Source organism: Alosa sapidissima, chromosome 13 (assembly GCF_018492685.1).
Source record: "Alosa sapidissima isolate fAloSap1 chromosome 13, fAloSap1.pri, whole genome shotgun sequence".
NCBI classification, from domain to species: Eukaryota; Metazoa; Chordata; class Actinopteri; order Clupeiformes; family Clupeidae; genus Alosa; species Alosa sapidissima.
In genome coordinates this window covers 14,474,373-14,495,468 of record NC_055969.1, presented here as the reverse complement: position 1 = coordinate 14,495,468, position 21,096 = coordinate 14,474,373, and the positions used below count along the sequence as shown (strand labels likewise).

General features: G+C 42.3%; 1 protein-coding gene and 1 long non-coding RNA gene across 3 annotated transcripts in view; one reads left to right on the top strand and one right to left on the bottom strand.

Annotated features, from left to right (window-relative positions):
* Positions 1–522: 522 nt before the first annotated feature.
* pcsk5a (proprotein convertase subtilisin/kexin type 5a) overlaps positions 523–21,096 on the top strand; it is a 39,249-nt gene continuing 18,675 nt past the window's right edge. The window contains exons 1-25 of one of the 2 annotated variants that reach the window (XM_042059997.1): positions 523–1,099; positions 3,409–3,513; positions 3,861–3,956; positions 4,235–4,369; positions 4,945–5,021; positions 5,266–5,354; positions 5,584–5,756; positions 6,369–6,581; positions 6,985–7,085; positions 7,594–7,697; positions 8,049–8,166; positions 8,529–8,705; positions 9,221–9,357; positions 9,619–9,744; positions 10,954–11,056; positions 11,362–11,552; positions 11,883–11,967; positions 12,597–12,694; positions 13,113–13,239; positions 13,544–13,653; positions 14,361–14,463; positions 14,733–14,869; positions 15,418–15,618; positions 18,130–18,198; positions 18,539–18,581. In XM_042059997.1, the coding sequence (XP_041915931.1) occupies positions 926–1,099; positions 3,409–3,513; positions 3,861–3,956; positions 4,235–4,369; positions 4,945–5,021; positions 5,266–5,354; positions 5,584–5,756; positions 6,369–6,581; positions 6,985–7,085; positions 7,594–7,697; positions 8,049–8,166; positions 8,529–8,705; positions 9,221–9,357; positions 9,619–9,744; positions 10,954–11,056; positions 11,362–11,552; positions 11,883–11,967; positions 12,597–12,694; positions 13,113–13,239; positions 13,544–13,653; positions 14,361–14,463; positions 14,733–14,869; positions 15,418–15,618; positions 18,130–18,198; positions 18,539–18,581 (3,092 nt within the window). In that variant the 5' untranslated portion in view covers positions 523–925. Of the gene's footprint in view, positions 1,100–3,408; positions 3,514–3,860; positions 3,957–4,234; positions 4,370–4,944; positions 5,022–5,265; positions 5,355–5,583; positions 5,757–6,368; positions 6,582–6,984; positions 7,086–7,593; positions 7,698–8,048; positions 8,167–8,528; positions 8,706–9,220; positions 9,358–9,618; positions 9,745–10,953; positions 11,057–11,361; positions 11,553–11,882; positions 11,968–12,596; positions 12,701–13,112; positions 13,240–13,543; positions 13,654–14,360; positions 14,464–14,732; positions 14,870–15,417; positions 15,619–18,129; positions 18,199–18,538; positions 18,582–21,096 lie in introns of both variants that reach the window. The other variant, XM_042059996.1, reaches the window with a different exon arrangement.
* LOC121680580 lies at positions 14,284–14,877 on the bottom strand. Its single transcript, XR_006021745.1, has 2 exons — positions 14,609–14,877; positions 14,284–14,459 (listed from the first exon to the last, which is right to left on the bottom strand). It is a non-coding gene; the product is annotated as an uncharacterized LOC121680580 (long non-coding RNA).

Genomic DNA, 21,096 nt, shown 5'->3' with positions numbered 1-21,096 from the left:
CAGTTACGGTTATGTTATGGTTGGGGGTGTTGGACTCTCCAACACACCATAATAACCCTTATATAAACACTTGCTTGGAAGGTAATACAGTGGTGACCTGACCCTAAAAAGAAATCGTGCCAGAGAGCTCTAGGCAGCGTCAAAACCAAAATCGCAATAGATAATGTAGGGCAGTGTTTCTCAAACTTTTTTTCTGGGGACCCACTTTTTAAAAATGACCGCGACCCAACTCGTGACTGTGGTAGTTAACAAACTTGTAGGGTATCTGCAAATATGAATAACCCATTGAACTTGGTTCATTTTATACCTGGTCACCTTCTCTCAAAAACATTTACGCCAGTACAAAGAGATTGTTTTGTTTAAATGTTTTTTTTTCTTACCAAACTTGGATTTTAGCTGTAGCCTAACTATGATGACTATCTTCTATTTTCATATGGGATGGTCTCACTCCCACCCCTCCCTTCCATTGGTGTAAGTCCTATTCAAAAAAAGAAAAGGAAAAGAAATTTGGGGCGCCTTCACTGTCAGGCTCTTGTTTCTCAATGTTTGAAGAAGTTTGTGTGATAATCAAATTCACTCGACTGTCTTGAAACCCGTTAAATGCCACCGCAGCTACGAGACTGGAACTAGCCTACCTGTGCATCTCTATCACCTTATAGGTTGTAAACAGAACCTCTAATCTTAACGAAATGGTCATTTGATACCTGGTGAGAGTCGACACTTAACAGGGAAGCTGCCGCGACGACGAGCTTGTGGTCCATGGAAATTATGAAGAATATTACTTAATAGTTTCTTTTTACTTCCATTTAAGGCGCAAACACGTTTCTTTTAAGAATAAAATTGTTTGCAGGTCTCTTTTGACATGTACAGCAGTCCGTCTTTTAGCTGAGTTATCGTTAACGTTATCAAGTCGTGTTCGAGCAAGATGTCGAGATGCAGGTTCAATGGACTTCTGCAATTTTTTGCTCTAATGTTGGGATTCTTACTGACACCAGGTCAAACACGAGTATTTACAAATCGCTGGGCAGTGAAAATAACAGGGGGTCCCGGAGCTGCAGACTTCATAGCAGAGAAATATGGATTCCTTAATATGGGTCAGGTATGTAACATTGATTTAATAGGCTATCTAAATGTGAGTTTTGTCTTGAGTATAGCTGTGTAGCCTACTGTTTCAGATTGTTTGCTTTGTTTGAGATACCCTATGTTTGCCTTCATTTGGACTTGAATCAGTAATGAATAAGTAACTTTGCATATTAATTAAATGATTACATTTTCTTGTTCTTGAATAATTTATTAACAGAACGTGACGGTTCAAGATAATTCAATGCAAGATATATAACCTATATTTTTAAAGGCATTTTTCTATTCCGTACAGCCAAGGCCATATATTGCCAGATGTGAAGCTAAATTATGAAAACTTATATGAAGCAGTTTGGGCTGACAAAAAAAGTCTCATATATCTCCTATAGTTCATGCTATGTTCGTGATCTAAAACATTTGCTTTTATAAGCTATAATTAGACTCACTGCCAGACAGCTTTGCCATGGCAGAAAAATGCTGCCAAAGCATACCCTGAAGATATGCAATGATTAAGTCTGTCTGGATTGTTTTGCCTTTAACTTTGTGACAGTTCCAGCTGTTTTATTTCTAAAGATAGCAATAAAATCTATGTAGCAAGAATTGGAGTCATGGAATGTGCTGGCCAGTCATGGGCTGGTGCCCCTTTATGGGAGATGCTTTTTAGCTCTAAATCACTGATGGTCTCGAATGTGAAATTCCAGGAAGTAGTGTGGTCCAACCCAGACAGGATTAAGCAGCCTGGGGCCACCTCTAGAGCAGATTAAATTTTGTATGAAAACATCTCTGCACCCCATACCATTCCAGTATGGACTTAAAGAGACGATTTTGTCTAACAGAAAGTCCCAGTGACGGCGAGGGCTGATGTAATACGTAAGTAATAGAGCACACAAATGATCTCAGAGTTGACGCACTTTTGTCAGATGTCCAAATTGTCTATCCACAGTATGCGTTTGATTGCCAGTTTAAACACTTTTGTTCATTTCCTTACAATGCAGTGTCACTTCTGTGTATCTGCTATTGATAAAACTCTATGAAGTCGCCCAATTCAAAACAGAAAAAAGTAGGTTTATAATTTGTAGGTTTTTAAACCTAAACACAGGCGTTAACAATGTTTTAACGGCAGCCTCTTATTTAGAGGCCACCCATGGCACTTCACTTGGTCTCTCTGAGAGGTGCACACTTAACTGAAAGCTGATAAAGTAAATTGCAACCTTGCAAAAGCTATTATTGTTTTTTACAAGGCTGATCAACTTCAATTATTTGTGGTAGGTAACCTCAAGGCTTAAAGTGGTTTGACTTGGTGCAGCACCACATTTTAATTGTGAAAGCCATCTCAATTGCTGTGTGGTTGACACCCAGTCAGAACAGACTAAGCAATGCAATACTGCAAAAAAAAGTGCAAAGTCGGACGACTTTTTGGCAAAATTCCACTGGAGGATTCAAAGAGGATTCTTGGTTACTTGGCCCAAACCAAACCAGTTAGCACATGGCAACAGGGCACCGGCTGTTCTGCTATGTCGCTCTCTCGTGCATAATGCATGTCTGTAAAGGTGGAAGCTGAGCCTTGAAGAAGCTTGGCTGAGCTCTGCCAATGCCCCAGTTCAGTGGAACAGTCTGTCTAATGCATGGTTTATTTCCCCCCTCTCCAAATAAAAACACACGTTTTTTCCCCCCCCTTCTCTCTTCATTTTTTCAAACTTAAAACAGTTCCAGTTCTATGGTTGAAAAGTGATGTCATGCTTTGTTCCAGGAAAATGTTCTGCTGATGCACTGGCAAGAACTGTGGGCAACGAGATGAAAGTTAAAGACTCCTATTGTACGGGCCAGAAAGCTATTACAAAAACTGTGTTGCATAATTTCGGTCAGTTAGCAAAAACCTATTGTGTGGTTTTATGTCCACATTTGATTATAGGTTGCGCTCTGGCAAACCGTGCTGTTTCCACTGTGCTTTTTAACGGGAGGTTTGCTCTCTTGATTTGGGTTAAGAGCCTAACTTCATGGCATATGGGTGTCAGGGAGTAAGGATCAGCCAGAGGGGATTAAGCCTAAAGCACCACCCAGGCCCCAGCTGAGTCTGGCCAGACCCAGGCCAGACCCATCCCGGGATCAGCTGCTGTCTGGTCAGTAGGTTTGGCTCATGTTTCCAGGTAAATCTATCAGGGGTGTAAGGTAACCCTCCTCGCACGCCGGATCTCGGTGGCTGACGTCAATGACAGGTGCATAATTTACACAGTGGCCAGCCAGTTGCACACAGATGGGACGGGTGCAGTGGTCCATAGCGTGCATCTTCCTGTGGTAAAACAGTGTGCCTCTCTTGTGCCACTGTAGATCGGAGACCTGCAGGACCACTACCACTTCCTCCACCCTAGGATCATGAGGCGCTCCACAGCCTCCAGCCACGGCAACCACAGCCTCATCGCCATGGAGAGCAATGTAAGAGGATCTCATTGGCCCCATCACTGAGACCCTTCTTGTATACTTAATGAGTCATCCGACACTATTCACAAACACACACATACACAGATAAGCATGGGCGTATACAGACATTTGGACCACTGGACCAAATAGCCATAGAAGTGTGTAAAAAGTCAACACAAACACATCATCTCATGTAAATTATTTATCAAGTGTGGTTCATTTAATAAAAGAGCTGCTGGAAAAGGGCACATCCATTGAATGGGTCTAATGGACCCATATGGCCGTGGATGCCAGCTGCATAACGGGCATGGCGACATACGTTCCTGTGTATGTGGTGACACTAACTGTTTGTCCTTGTGCAGGTGGAGTGGGTCCAGCAGCAGGTTGTCCATCACAGGACAAAACGAGACGACACCACCAGCTTCAATGACCCTAAATGGGACAAAATGTGGTACATAGTAAGTGCCCCGTTGACATCAGAGCCACACCATGAGCATGCAGTGATGATAATGACGTTGAACACACACCTCTGCCATTTTAATATTCTGTATGAGCTGGAGTTCCGTGTGTTGAGACTGCATCTTCATCTGACGTGCTATCGGATTTGTTTGTTTGTTTTATGGGTCTCTGAGAAAATGAAAGTGAGAGTGTTATGGATGGATGGTGGTGGTGGTAAAGAATGGTAGTAGTAGTCATTGTTTTGAAAGACTGTGTGTTTTTGTGTCTGTCTTCACAGCACTGTGATCAGAACTGCCTGACAGACATGAACATTAAGAGTGCCTGGAGCAAAGGCTACACGGGGAAAGGTGTTGTGGTTTCCATCCTGGATGATGGCATAGAAAGAATTCACCCAGATCTCAAGCACAATTATGTGAGTGCAGCTATAAAGACAATCAGCACCACTTTGAAAAAAAAGGTTTTAAAGATTTCAATTCATAATCTAACAGATCTGAGAGAGTTCATAATTTGAGAGCAGACTTTCCCCCATTCTCTGTTTCTGACCTACTCTTCCCATCTTCTCTGGGACTCCAGATATGTTCAGTTGTAAACCTATCCATGAACCTCTTGGTCCATTCAGCAAACTATGACCTAAACACAGCACTGTCCCTTAGTTTTCAAGCTGTCACTGTCAGAGTACTGTCGTTATGGGGAAAAAAAGAAAACAATCGGTGCTACCTAACTCAAGTTGCTGCAGCCAACAGCTAGAGAAGCCAGGCTGCTACAGTGCTAACACTCTGGGGGCATCTTTAAAATCATGCCTGGCTGCTCTAGCTGTTGGTTACAGCAACTCGAGCTAGGTAGCACCGATTGTTTTCTTTTTTTTCATACCGACAGTACTCTGACAGTGACTTTGAGAAACAGATATCTATGTGAAAAAGTGCTAGAGTTTTCCTTTAGGCTCAATATAAAAAGTGTGGTAATATGGAGTTTTTGTGTGTCCCTAAGGACCCTCGAGCCAGCTGGGACTTCAATCGGGATGATCCGGACCCGAGTCCACGATATGACGTCACTGATGAAAACAAGTTAGTGTCATCCTTTATCCACAGCTGGTTTACATTCTCTAACCCATACTTTTTTTGGCTAGGCTAGTAACAACCAAACACCCGCCTTTTTCCCCTGTATTCATTGTGTAAACATGATGCACATCATTTCCTGCTATAATCAATTTATAATGGTAACAGTGGTCTGGCTCAACCAGGATAGTTGTGGCAGGACAATGTCAAAATATTTCAGCAGTTCCTCAACCAAAGTGTTTCTTGCTTCAAGACATGGGACAAGATGTGCCGGAGTAGTCGCAGCAACTGCAAACAATTCTCTCTGTATGGTCGGAATTGCTTACAATGCCAAAATTGGAGGTAAGTTCCTGTCATCATCCTCACCTCACCTCTGTTGAAATCACTCTGTCCCACCTCATCTTCAATTAGACCCTATTCAGCTCAACTAATAATCGACAGCTCAATGAACAACTGAACTTTCACTTTTCCTTTCATACTGATGCACAAAGATTGTCCAGAAAAAACACAATATGAACATTCAACGTGAACTGAAAAGAGTATACTAGATGTTTCCCATATGTGTCCACAGGTATACGCATGCTGGATGGCGACATGTCAGACATGCTTGAAGCCCAGTCTCTGAGCTTCCGTCCTCAGTACATCGACATCTACAGCTCCAGCTGGGGGCCCGATGATGACGGCAGGACAGTGGACGGGCCTGGCAGCCTGGCCCGACTAGCCCTGGAGAATGGGATCCGCAAAGTGAGACTGTTTTGCATTGTTTGCCTTTGGCCTGCGCATGTAAAACCTGTGGTGATGGAGATGTGCTGTGGATTTGTTTGAGTAGCTTCAAATAGCTCAGTGGTAAAACTACAGTACGGTGTGTACATGTGCCCTATTTAAATAAGTAGAGGTAGAAGTTTTTCTCTTATTGCAGTGCATGCAAAGTAATGTGGTGGCTTTTGCTTTTAATTATTCTTCTTCCAGGATTTGTTGTGTTTAATGCAACTTGAACCGCTTAATGTAGAAACCTGACTCAAATTGTGTCAAGTGTGTCTTGAATAGGACACTGGAGCTCTTTCTCTCTCTCTTTCAATTAAAGTTTGCTTTGCATGCACTGGTATTTCCTTCAGGAAATCTAGTTTACTCTGTGTGTGATGCAATTCAACACTATGTGAGTTTCCTTTGAGAAATCCCAAATGACTGTAGTACCAAAGAACCATTTTCCATGGGAACAAGTTACAGATTGTTCCATTCCCTACGAAGACCAGATAATTCACTTCGGGAGGATGGCAGATTCTCCTGTGTTTATGGAAGACAGAACCCCCCCCCCCTCTGACTGAACATCTCCCCCTCGCTGTGGTTTGAGTGCAGGGCAGAAAGGGGAGGGGTTCCATCTTTGTGTGGGCCTCTGGGAACGGCGGGCGGAACAAGGACCACTGCTCATGTGACGGCTACACCAACAGCATCTACACCATCTCGGTCAGCAGCACCACCCAGAGCGGCCGCAAGCCCTGGTACCTGGAGGAGTGCGCCTCCACGCTGGCCACCACCTACAGCAGCGGAGAGAGCAACGGCATCGGCATAGTGAGGCCCTCCATGGCACTCTTTACTCCTCTCCTCTCGGTCACTTGCTTTCTCAACTCAATTCAATTCAAATGCTTTATTGGCACGACAAATCATATGATGCATTGCCAAAGCAACCTCTCAAAATCTCTCTCTCTATCTCTCTCTCTCTCTCTCACACACACACACACAGACATAACACACAACCATATAGAGTACCAACATCACCCTTTCCTCACATACCTCAGTTCAATGATCAGCTGACCTTAGACAAGCACATATTGCTATTCATTCACCTGGGCTTATTCATGTGTCTTATGCTGTGTGTGTGTGTGTGTGTGTGTGCGTGTGCGTGTGTGTGTGCGTGTGCGTGTGCGTGTGCGTGCGTGTGTGTGTGTGTGTGTGTGTGTGTGTGTTGTGGTAGGTGACCACTGACCTGAGACAGCGTTGCACTGAAGAACATTCCGGAACGTCCGCCTCTGCACCCATGGCTGCCGGAATCATTGCTCTTACCCTAGAAGCCAAGTAACACACTTTACTTATGAGCCTGCTTAGTTAATGTTTAAAAGCTTGACTAATAATTAGTTTCAAACTACATGATGATATTGAATATTACAGAGATGTTGTCAAGTGACAGCAAAATGCTGAGGTGGCAATATTAGTAGTCTATTTCAGCAATATGGCTCGAGTGAGAGTAGTGTTGACAGCAAATATTTCCATGGCTGTAATTTGGCCGTGGGTATGAATGTCTCAAACATGTTTTGATATCACAATATGTGAGTAATATGCAGCTGAGGAATGCTATGAAGATTTAAGCGTAGTATAGTGTATACTTGTTACATCTCAGATATAAATGGCATGTATCGTGACTCTCTTTCTCTTACCTGTTTGATAAATATGAGTACTGTAACCTTGGGTTTGACAGCGTTCGCAATCTGCGGTTTGTCCATGGCACTGATAACGCTACATTCTCAAATGTACGTACATCTGGCCCTGAATCTCTTCTCTGAATCTGTATGACCTTTCCTCTCAGCCCATTGCTAAGCTGGAGGGACGTGCAGCACATCATTGTGAAGACATCACGGCGAGGTCACCTAAGTGCTCCTGATTGGCAGACCAATGGAGCTGGACATGACGGTAGAATCCAGCAGACCAATCTTTTTCACTTCTCCTAATCTATGAGATTACTGAGTACTGAGATTAACTAGTACAGAAGTTTTGCTCTGATCTTCTGATTTCTGAAGAGTGTGGTCACTGCTCATAGCCAGTCATTTGACTGATTCATGTGAAGAACACAAAATACTGAAGCACTGAGGCAAATAGCTCTGGGTTTCCTGAACAGCCAAATCCATTTGGTTGCAAAATTAGCTTAATTTATAAGTTTGTATTTTACTGACTGATATGGTAGTTTCATCCATCCATCTATCCATCCATTCAAGCATTCATTCATTCATTAATTCATTCATTCGTTCATTCATTCATGTGCAGTCAGTCACCTATATGGGTTTGGTCTGATGGATGCTGAGGCCATGGTGACAGAGGCCGAAAGATGGAGTCCTGTGCCCCCTCATCGAGTGTGTGTGGATAGCATTGTTTATAGCAACAGGTAACGCCATCTGAGAGAAAGTGGAATAGAACATTATGTCCAATATTCCATGTGGTTTAATGTTCTGCATTATGCCCAATATTCCAATATGTAGTTTAATGTTCTGCATTTCTCATTAGTGGGTCACTTTGACACTAAAAGTATGAGAAATGCAGAAAATTAAACCACATATTTGAATATTGGGCATAATGCAGAACATTAAACCACATATTGGAATATTGGACATAATACACACACACACACACACACACACACACACACACACACACTCACATAAACTTCCTGTCTGAGCACAGTGAGATGGGATTTCTCTACATGACTATGTTGTTATATGACTGTCCATTCTGTCCCCACACCTACAGGGAGATTCGCGCTGACCGAATACTCAGGACGACGTACACGTCATCAGGCTGCAACAAACATGTGGTGTACCTGGAGCACGTGGCCGTGAGTGTGACCCTGCTGCACCCGCGCCGTGGCGACCTCTCCATAACCCTCACCTCCCCATCAGGGACCAAGTCACAGCTCCTCACAACAAGGTCAGGCGGCCACAGTCACTGTTGTGTTCTCATCGTTTTTTTTATTTTTTTTATCTATCTTTATATTTAGCTACTCTGTCTTTTAGAAAGTGTATTGCTGTAAGGCCAGAATACAAATCATTTGTGCAGATACTGTGGCAGATACTGTGGTTTTCACATATAGTTTGCCCCAACAAAGCTTCTTGCTTCAAGTTCACCAAACCTGCAACCACAATTACACTGTGAATGTGTGATTTCAAACAAATGCATTATAGCCTATATTTAGAGCAAATTGTTTACTTTCCTTAGAAGAGTTTGGAAGTATGAGCTCTACTGTAGTTTGGTAATATTGTGACTAACAAAACTCTAATGTACTGTAATGTCAGCAGTTGTTGGTTGAGTCATCTCACATCCTCTCTCATTGACTAATGGGAGGGAAAGGAAAGAGTTATGGCCTGTGTGTCTGAGGGAGCCTTTCCAGCCTCGAGGCTTAGCGGGGGCAGCATCTGTGCTGACCTGTCTGTGTCCTGTTCCAGGGAGAATGACTTCTCCGCCGAGGGCTTCAGACGCTGGAAGTTCATGACCACGCACTGCTGGGGGGAGACCACATCCGGAGAGTGGACCCTGGAGATCCGGGACTCGCCGAGCAGGAGGAGGCCATACAGACAGTCAGGTCAGGGAGGCTGGACTGTCTGAACTCTAAGAAACAAAGACAAGCCCAGTCATGAAGTGTGCTAGCTTGGCTCACACCAAACCGATTGTCTATGTAGAGCAAATTCTAATGCGCTCTAAGATTCTAATCTGGTTCCCAGGCTAGAACTGTGCAATTTAAAACACAAGCTGCCATGTAGAAAAAAATTGAATCAAAATTGACTGAATTAAATGTGTTGTCTTTTTATTCTGTTTTTGTTTTGTTTTCTTGTGTAATTTGCAGCCAAACTGATAGATTGGTATCTGGTGCTTTATGGCACCACCGTGCACCCATCCTCACCACCACGGCATGCACAGGCTCGCTCGGTGGATACGGCCATTGATGATGACATCACTGAGGAATACAACGGTAAGCTCCAAATAACAAAAACCAGACCTGGGTTTCTTTACTGCATTTACCGGCCTCGTGTCTTCACCTATTAATTTGTGCAGATTACAGAGTTGGCCTGGTTTTGGTATCTTGTTTTGACAGGCCTGTCATAGAATGTAGTCTCTAGACTCCAGAATTGGATTTGTTCCTGATGTGGTCCATCAGATCTATGCCAGATTAGGATAATGCTCTTGCCAAAGACAGCAGCTGTTTTTGTTTTATCTAGGGTTTATCCCTGTGTTTTGGTCTTAAACGTTCTAGCTGAGTTTTTGTGGTCACATCTGAGCCTCACTGTACTCACCATTTAGTTGCAGATCAACCTGCGGGTCTGATGACTGATGAGTCTTGATCCAGATAAGACATAAGAGAGCCCTGCTTCGAAATGAAACCAAGTGTCATATCTGATGCGTTTGATTTTCTGTAAACACTTCAAAGATTAACACAGGCTTGTCCTAATCTGCCTGGAAAATAGTGTATCAGTGGGAGGTGGTGCGTGTGTCTGTGGCTCATGTCATGTTCCTGCATGTTCTCCAGCTCTCTCCATTTATATCCACTATCAGTCTAGTATAATTTATCTGGTTCTTTCTCCTCCTCTCCCTGCCCCTCTTTTTCTTTTTTCTTTTTTTGCACCGTATTTTTTTATTTTTTTTGCTTGACTAGGCAAATAGGAAAGAGCAACAGAGAGCAAGTTGGAGAGAGAGATTGGGTGGGATAGGCGAAATGACCGCGGGCGGATTTTGAACGCTGGTCCCTCGTGGGCACTTGGACCTGAATGTGGGAGGGACGCTGCAGCCACTTGCACCACAGGTCCTCCATGCCCCTGTTTTGTCATCTCCTTGCCTAGACAATCCCAAGCAGATACGTCTCCCTACCTTCTGAGCTGGGTCCTGCTCAAAGTTTTTTCCTGAGACCGGGAGAGTTTTCCGTGCTACTGTTGTATTGTTAGTGCTATTATTATGACCGCCGGGCAGCGAAGCGGGGGATGGAGTAGGAGATGGAGACAGATTTTGCAGAGAAATTGTGCAGGACTGAGCGGCGGTCATATTTTGTACCGCTTTGCGGTACATCTAGTTATTGATGGGTTTAGGCTCTGAGCTCTGCAATGTACCGTGAAACCATTTCAATTGTTATTTGCACTGTATACTGTGCATAAAATTGATTAGAATTGAATTCTTTGTCCATTTTAAGGCCCCTGTGATCCTGAGTGCAGTGAGGATGGCTGTGAAGGACCCAGGGCTCACCAGTGTGTTGCCTGTCTCCATTACTTCCTCAAGTTCAAGAACAACACAAGGTTAGAAAGCAGAAAGGAGCTATTGAAAATGCATACCAACATACTACCATAAAGAAATGTATTGTGACTAATTGTCGTAACACAAAAGATGCATCTGATGCTAGATTGATATTTAAAATCTAAAAAAAGCCTCTCACCCATTAAACATTTGCCAACCCAATGATTTCAAAATACTGTATGTGATTTTGCACAATCAGAGTAATACACCAGGCCTATCAACGAAACTCAATCAGAGTGTCAGAGATTTGAGACTCAGGAAGTGTGAATCATAGACCAAAAAACCTTCCCATGCTCCCCCCATCCAGGACTTGTGTGGCCGACTGCCCCGAGGGTTTCTGGGGAGACAGGAAGCGATGTAAGAAGTGCTATTCCTCCTGTAAGACATGTGAAGGCAGCCGCAGCAATCAGTGCACTTCCTGTAAGCCCTTGCACCACTTCAACGAGAACACCAGCTCTTGCGTGACCAGCTGTGGTGACGGCTACTACGTGGAGCATGGCAAGTCTGCATAGGAAGTTAGATCATTGGTAGTATTATTTAGTTAGTAGTGTTATTGAGTGGTATTTACTGCAGGAGTGGTAAATTGAATCAGTATACATGTACTCTATTTACTCGATATAATATCGTTATCGTTACCATTTCTAATGTTCAGGATGACACTTTTGAAACCACTATTGACTTTTGACAAATTGATGTTTATTAACTTTAGTTTTACAGTAAGTGTTATATGCTGCTATTTGGTGTTGTATTTTATTCCCAAGCCACACAAGTCAGACTTCTTTTTTTAAAAAACAGTTCTATTGAGCATTTTTATTTATTTGTTGACAGTTGGGAACGTGTGCAGGAAATGCAGTGAGAACTGCATGAGATGCACATCTGCCACCATCTGCACAGAGTGTATGGAGGGACACAGGTAGGAGGCATCAAGTTTCTCCTCCAAAAATGGAAAGACCTGAAATTAGGTAGTAGACTACTGAGCTAGGATCAAAGAAGGATCTGAAATATGACACAAGTAACTAACTCCAACTAATACCATGATGCCATTGTAAATACAATAACACCTCAGAACTACAACAAATACAGAACACAATGTTTGCTCCTTTTTATAAGTGATGTAACCAACATATAACCAACATTGACATTGTTGAGAAAGTGGAATAAGCGGAGCATTATGTCCAATATTCCAATTTGTGATTTAATGTTTTGCTTTTCTCACTAGTAGGTCACTTTGACACTAAAAGTATGTTCTTACGTTGTGACCCTGTATGAGAGCTGCTTAGATGGATCTTTAGGTGAAGTCATGCTGTCTCTCCCTTGATGTGAATCATTGTAAATAAAACTCTGTTCCTGATTTTTCCTACCATTGGTCTGACTAGGTCTTCATCCACTGTGGTATCACTGTACCATCATACTATATCTTAGCTTTGAAAACAAAAGGATAAAAGTATTTAAATATATTTTTTCCTCCATCTCTCATTCCTCACTCTTGTTCTTTCGTTCTCTCTCTCTGTCTCTCTCTGTCTCTCTCTCTGTCTCTCTCAGTCTGGTGGGTAATAAGTGTCAGAAGAGCTGTGCGATGGGCACCTACCTCAGTGAAGAGCAGGGCACCTGTGAGCCCTGCCACCCGGCCTGTGCCTCCTGTGCAGGTACTGTACCGCACACAGAGTCACGGGCAACAGCAACAACAGCAACTCTGAGACAGTGTGTCAGTGTGTATGTGTGTGTGTGTGCGTCTGCAGATTCATTGTGTGTGTTTGTATTTGGTTGTCTGTGGTATGTGCCTGCATGTTTCTTCTATGTGTGTGTGTGTGTGTGTGTGTGTGTGTGTATGTGTGATTTATTGCAACTCTGCCTGTCTGACTTCATAGTATTTTGAAAGTGATAGTGAATACTGTAGGTGCTTGAATTTGCCAAATATGTTTACCCATGTTTATATTGGTGAGTAGTTTACAGGTATGGTTTGTGTGTGTTTGTGTTTGGTCGTCTGTGGTATGTGCCTGCATGTTTCTCCTGTGTGTGTGTGTGTGTGTGTGTGTGTGTGTGTGTGTGTGTGTCCAGGTGCAGGTGTAGAGGCTTGTAAGAGCTGTGCAGAGGGTTACCTGGTAGAGGAATGGAAGTGTGTGTCCTCCTGCAGCCAAGGCTTCTATGCAACCCAACAAGGTTTTGACAGCAAAATATGCCGGAGGTATGTATGTGCGTGTGTGTGTGTGTGTGTGTGTGTGAGAGAGAGAGAGAGAGAGAGAGAGAGAAAGAGAGGAGTGGTTATATAACACACACAGCCCAGCTGATTGTACTTTTCATGTTTGTGTGTGTGTGTGTGTGTGTGTGTGTGTGCGCGCGCTTGTGTGTGTGTGTGTGCGTGTGTGTGTCTGTGCTTGTGTGTGTGTGTGTGTGTGTGTGTGTGTGTGTGTGTGTGTGTGTGTGTGTGTGTGTGTGTGTGTGCGTGTGTCTGTGCTTGTGTGTGTGTGTGTGTGTGTGTGTCATGCCAGGTGTGATGCCAGCTGTCTGTCATGTGTTGGAGGTGGCAGAGGGAACTGCACTGGCTGTATGGAAGGACACACCTTACAGAATGGAGTCTGTGTAACCGAGTGTAAAGAAGGTACGTCTGAATATAATGTGTTTCTGTGAAGATGGTTCGTCTGTGAATATAATGTGTCTGACTTGATATATCGAATATCTTTTGCAGATGTTATGCGTTGGTGAGATACGCCTATTATTTTACTAGACGGACTAGACGGTGATGTCATTGTTAACCTCACTGTGCCAAGCAGATGAGCAAAGACCCGTATTTGTTAGTGTAATACTGTGAATGACCAGCAGAGGTCATCCAGCAGCTAACTGTAGTCGTCCAGCATGTGTCTGAAGAAATAATTGAAGCTACATAAATTGATAGTGTATAATTCTAGTAATAGTATAACACTTTATTGTCATTGTAGTTGCTCTCACACATTGCTCTCAGACACCAGCATCAGTGAAAAAAATAAATTAATTAAACACATAACTAATACGTTTTAAAAAAAGTTAAAAATAACTTCATAATCAGTGCAATGTGACAGATTATTTCACAGTAAGCAGTAGGTATCACACACGTTGTTATACACGTATTTACAGTTTTAAAGTGATCAGTGTCCTGCAAGGCAGTGTGATTTGAACCTGCTTTGAATAACATATAAAGTGATCAGTGTGATGTCCCATCATGACTAATTACTAGACTAATCACTAGTGCCAATCTGGTGTCTGCCTTTATTTCAACATGACTGTGGTGTGCTGTGTCTCTGTTGTGTCCTTTGTGTGTGGGGGGGACAGGAGAGTACCAGGATGAGAAGGGAAGCTGTCATGCCTGCGCCGCCACCTGCCACAAGTGTAGAGGGCCCAGCGGCAGCGATTGCATCAACTGCTCTCCATCTTTGTAAGAACACAGAAACACAGACAGTTACACACAAACACACACACACACACACACACACACACACACACATACACACACACACACACACAAACACACACACACACTTAGTAGTCTAGTTAGCTGTAGTGGGTATACTGTGATCAACCTGATGCTTTTTAGGTGGGTATACTGCGTAGTCCTGCGTATCACGTAGACTACATCACTGCCTGTGGCCATGAAAATCCAACAGTGTGGCAACTTGTTTACAAACAGCTCTTTAACTTGGCCAGGTTTCTGGACGAGGGCCAGTGTGTGGCTGGGTGCCCAGCTGGGAGGTACCAGGCCGGCGGGCAGTGCCACCTCTGTGACCACACCTGCGCCGTGTGTGTTGACCGTGGGCCTGCCAACTGCTCCAGCTGTGACACTGGTGAGCTGACCTGCAAGTCAACTGCATTCTAATGAAGTCATCAATGATCTAGCATAAGATAGCATAGCACATTGTGACTCATCATCCCTCATTTTAGCCATTGTTCCATAGCTGCCAATTAGCATAATGTAGCCTGTTGAATGGGTATGATTCATAAACTTTGTGGAGTAACAAGTTTGGAGAAACAATAGAAATATTTTTTTTTTTTTTTTAAAACATTCCATGTCAATTTTTCAACTATACTGTAGCTCTTGGCTGAACCGCTCAAATGATTTAAGTCATATAATAAACCTGTCAGTGTGATTTGTACTTAAAATATTTACTGTTTTTCACTAAATCAGCTTATAAATATGGAAAAGACTGAGTATGTATTTCTGCAAACTTTATGATTTTTGTGTTTTTGGTTTAGAATTGAAGTGCAAAACACAGAATGTCAGCTGTCACAGAAAGGACAGCAGACATTCTGTGATTTGCACTTCAATTCTATCTTTATGTTTATATTCTGGACGAAATATATCCCTCTAAACTCTACTGCTTCACCGTCACAGACAAGTTCGGGATCGACCGCTACCTATTCCGTGGTCAGTGTCTGGACTCGTGCCCGGAGGCTCACTTCCACACGCAGCAGAAGACATGCGAGGCATGTCCAGAGCAGTGCCAGCTCTGCACCTCTGCCAGCCGCTGTCTCAAGTGCAGCCCGTCCTACTACCTCAGCCAGGGCGTCTGCACGCGTCTGGAGTGTGGCGAAGGTCAGCAGGCCCCCCTCTCAGCTCTCAGCTGTTTAGTCAGTAGGCCTAACTGCTGCCCAAGTGTGTGTTTATGGTGCAATAGGCAGCGTGCTTCGGGTGAAGCGGGAAAGGGATGGAGGGAGTGATAGAGAGAGAAAGAGAACACAAGGATGGAGAGAGAGACAGAGAGAAAAAGAGAGAGACAGAGAGAGAGAGAGAGAGAGAGAGAGAGAGAACACAGCCCACACAGACAATTTCTACAATTTAGATGTCAGATCTATTTTCACAAGATGTCAGCTATGGTAATCTAAAGACGTGTGTCATGCTGCTGCCCATACCGGTGTTTTAAAGATGTCAGCTATGGTAATCTAAAGACGTGTGTCATGCTGCTGGCCATACCGGTGCTTTAAAGGTGCAGTCCATGATCCTGGTGAACGTTGTTGATATTTCAGCTTAACAGCTAATCATCATAAGATAGAGCAAATATAAAAGGGCAGTTAGAGAAGCATTTGTTGAATTTGAAAATAATGTATTGGACTTTAATAGCACAATAGGCAGTGGACTTTAGAAGCGTTGGGCGGTGATGGAATGACATGGGGAGAGAACACACCTAGAAAGTATACACCCAGAAACTAGACATACTCAGAACACTTTCACAAGATGGCAATTGGAAAAAAGTTGTTGTGCCAGCCTTAATGTATCTTTGAAAAAAAAAAAACATAATTATACAGCAGGTTTCAGACTGTATTGTTACACAGTGTGCAGTCTCTCACATGTGACAGGGTAGAATTACAATTAACTTAGCTATAATTTAACTCAACACAACTCAACTCAACTCAACTCAACTCAACTCAACTTAACTTAACTTAACTTAACTTAACTTAACTTAACTTAACTTAACTTAACTTAATTTAACTCAACACCTGTATCGGTGCTGAGAGCTGTCTTCTGAAACTGAGGAAACTAATTTTAAGGAATTCTTAATCAATCTGAAGAATCCTGCATTTGGAATCAACATTTCTGTTGGTAATGAACTCAAGATAAGATTTGTCATTGATATACTTCTTCATTTTGGACATTATTTGTTCCTTGTCCCTATCTCTTGGTGTTTGCGGCCCAGTAGGCCTGTATTGCTAAAGAACCCCCATGCCACCTAAAAACTCAAACAACATCACTGAGGAATATGTCACCATGGCACAAATGCGTGAATTGTTGGATCAGCAAAAGGACTTTTATAGAACTTTGCTGGAGCAACAGGAAAAAAAGTTTCAAAACATGTGTGCAGATCATTGTTGATTCATCAAACAAGAGGATTGATGACCTGACAAAGCAGACCTACTGTATGACTTCAGGGTGAGTCTCGAAATGACTCAGAACGAATTTGATCATTTTAAAGACTCATGTCAAACTTGGTCAAAGAACTGTATTAAAACCAGGACAGAGTTGGATGAAATAAAAAATAATCTGAACTTAATCCCTGATAAGATAGATCATTTAGAAGGCCATTCAAAACGCCATAATATTATAGTTGATGGCATTGAGGAATCTGAAAAGGAAAAAGCATCTGAATCTGAAGGGAACGTTCGAAAACTATTCAGTAAGAAATTGAGAAACTGTGTTAGCAAAAAAGTAAATAAATCAATTGGGATAATTAGGAGGGTTAGTAATCTTGTCTCTAGAAATTGCCTCCTCACTCTTTATTATAGTTTAATTTACCCATACCTTTCATATTGTAATTTAGTGTGGTCAAGTACTTTTCCTTCCACTCCGTTATTTAAAGAATTGAAAATCCTTACTGTGAATGATATTAATGTACTTCAAACCTGTGTTTTTATTTATGAAATATATAATTGTAATGGAAAGATTCCTGAGCACTTTAAGTGCTATTTTAAAACTAGTTCACAGATTCACTCATATGGAACGAGGCAAGCTAATGATTTTCACCCTCCTCAACTTAAAACATGTCAAGCTCAATTTTCCATATGTTATAGGGGTGCTAAAATATGGAAAAAATGTTCACATCTGGCCTTGAAATGTTTTACTACTAATCATTTTAAAAGATGCCTAAAGGCTAATTTAATTGCTGATCTATAGCTGGTTCTCCTGAAGACTTCTGTCATTGTAGTTTCTTCTACTGTAGTGCTTAGACTGTTTGTTCATACTTTTTCTTTCTTTTTCTTTTTTTTTTTTAATCCTTTTAATTTATATTGTTTAGATACTTTTTGTGGCTCTTGTTGTTATGTTACTTTTTTAGGTGGAGGCCTCATATAAGCCCGCCTGGGCTTACTGCCTCTTCCTGCACTGATTTATTTTCTTTGTTTCTTCTCTGATTCTGTCTTTTTACAAGTGCTAAATATAAAAAAAAAAGTTTTCAAGTGATATTGCATTATTACAGTAGGACATGACATGACATGACAGCAACATGAATGTTTTCATGTTAATCAAATACGACCTTTCTGTCTTTCTCTCTCTTCCTCTGTCACCCACTCGCTGCCTCTTTCTCCTTTTCTATCTTCCTGTGTGTGTGCTCAGGAGAAGTTGAGGACCCCGACTACGACGACTGCATGCCCTGCGAAGAGGGCTGCAAGAAGTGTGTGTTATGTAAGTTCCTCTTTCTCTCTCTTTCTCTCTCTCTCTATCTCTCCTCTCTCATACACACACACACACATACACACACACTCAAACACATACAAACAAACACACACACACACACACACACACACTCACACACACACACACACACACACACACACACACACACACACACACTCAAACACATACAAACAAACACACACAAAAAGAGACACACACATACATACACACACACACACACACACACACACACACACACACACACACACACACACACACACACACACACACCATATTGCCACCCAAACTGTGCCTGTGAGCTTGCCTGCATTTTCTCTCTCTCACACAGACAACCCCAAGCATTGCATGTCCTGCATCGATGGCTACTACAAGTAAGGAGCAGCCCTCAGTCATTGGGATTTAGGCTGGTGTATACTGACACTGTGGTTTAAATGTACAGTGGCAGACCAAAATAAGTCATGCACACATACACACAGGCAATACGCTTTATTTGTATAGTAATAATAAGCTTTATTTGTATAGCACCTTTCATACACAGAATGCAGCTCAAAGTGCTTTACATTTGAAGCATGTAACAGAATAATAGTCAGTCAGTCATTATCAATCACTTTTCTTCATTGCTGGGGCCGTTTATGATCCACTCAGCAACATATCAAAAATATAGAAAATAACATGTCATAAGACTGGCAGCCTTAACCCTTTACCCTCCACAAGCACGCCATATGGCAACTGTGGCAAGGAAAAACTCCCATATTCCAGGAAGAAACCTTGAGCAGAACCTGACTTAATAGGGGGAGCCCATCTGCTTCTGGCTGGCTGCGCCCTCCAATAGCAGCAGATGTAGAATAATCTGAAAAAGTAGTCTACAGGATAAGATGAGTTAACTAAAAGCTTTCCTGTACAGGTATGTTTTCAGATCTTTTTTAAAAAATATTTACTGAACTCGCCTGCTTGATGTACAGAGGCAGGGTGTTCCATAGTTTGGGGGCATAATGGATAAAAGCAGCTTCTCCACTTTGTTTGTGGAGCACTTTGGGTACGATTAAAAGATTAGCATTGGATGATCAAAGTTTCCTTTGTGGTTGATAAGATATTAAAAGCTCAGAGATATATGAAGGTGCTATGCCATTCAGAGCTTTGTAAGTAATTAACATAACCTTAAAATCAATTCTATAGGAAATAGGGAGCCAGTGCAGTTCAGCCAACACAGGGGTGATGTGTTCTCTCTTCTTGGTCTTAGTTAAAAGTCTAGCCGCAGAGTTCTGTATGAGTGCCAATTTCTTTAGATGTTTTTTGGGAAGACCAGTGAAAAGTGCATTGCAGTAGTCTAACCTGCTAGTGATAAAGGCGTGAATTAGTTTTTCTGCATCTTGTTGAGTTAAAAAGGGCCGCACTTTGGCAATGTTTCTCAGATGGAAATAGGCTGCCTGAGTAACTTTACTGATATGGGGCTTAAAACTTAACTCTGCATCTAAGATGACACCGAGGCTTGTTACTTTTGGTTTGACCTGGTGCGCCAAGTTCCCCAGATTACTAAGAACAATATCTCGCTTTAGTTTTGGTCCAACCAAAAGTACCTCTGTATTTAGTTTCAAAAAAATGTTGCTTATCCACTGATTAATGGAGGTTAGGCATGCAGTGAGGGAGCAAAGGCCATCTGGGTTAGTTGGCTCCACAGAAATATACAATTGGGTATCATCTGCGTAGCTGTGGAAGTTTACATTATTTCCCAACGGAAGCATATATAGGGAAAATAGCAGGGGACCAAGGCAGCTCCCCTGGGCCACACCAAAAGGCAAGTCATGTTTTTCAGATACATGATCTCCTAGACGGATATAAAAATCTCTGCCAGTAATGTAGGTTTGAAACCAGTTTAGAGCATTATCAGAGAGACCCACCCTCTTCGCAAGGTGGTGAATTAGGATGCTATGATCAATGGTGTAAAATGCCACACTCAAATCCAGAAGAATAAGGATTGAGACTTTGTTTGAGTCAGTAGCCAGTCTCAGATCATTGACTATTTTTACTAGAGTCGTTTCTGTGCTGTGATTTGAACTAAAACCTGATTGGAATTTTATTATTATTATTATTATTATAATTTGCTATTTTTTCTTTTAGAATGGCACGGTGAACCTGTAACTTAGTTTTTCTCCATGTTCTCTCAGCTTTTCTACATGATCTTTTTAGATCATGGATATTTTCATTCATCCAAGGTGTCAGTTTGCTACAGGGCCTTTTTTTAGTCTTTAAGGGTGCCACTCTGTCAAGCAGAGCGCCTAATTCACGATTGAGTGCCTCTACCATTTGATCAATGGGATGATGTAAAATATCTAAATTTATGGAGTCTATAAGAGCTATGAACTGCTTTTCTGCTCTAATGTCCAAGAGTCGCGATTTGATTGCAATTTCGGGATGAATTTTTGGAGTATGTAGTACTATATTAAAAGATACACAATAATGATCAGACATATTTATATCATTTACTGATAAGTCTGTGACTTCTATCCCTCTAGAAATGACTAGATCGAGGGTGTTGCCAAGGTTGTGGGTGGGTCCTGTAACATGCTGCTTTAGCTCTAAAGCTAAAGAACCATCATCTTCATTCTCAGAACCATCCACATGTATAATGCCATTCGAATCAATACCTGGGGGGCGTGAATCTGTAATGTTTTCTACAGAATGTCAATGCCTCAGTGTGGACGCTATGTTGTCAGAGAGTAGCCTGGCTCCATGTTGGTTTGGGTGGAGACCATCACGCTTCAGCATACTGGGCCTCTCCCAGAACAAGCCCCAGTTGTTGACATAGGGGATGCTTAGGGAAGCGCAGTAGCGTTTGAGCCAGGTGTGGAGATCGAACAGTCTGGACCATCTCTCAGCACCTTTTCT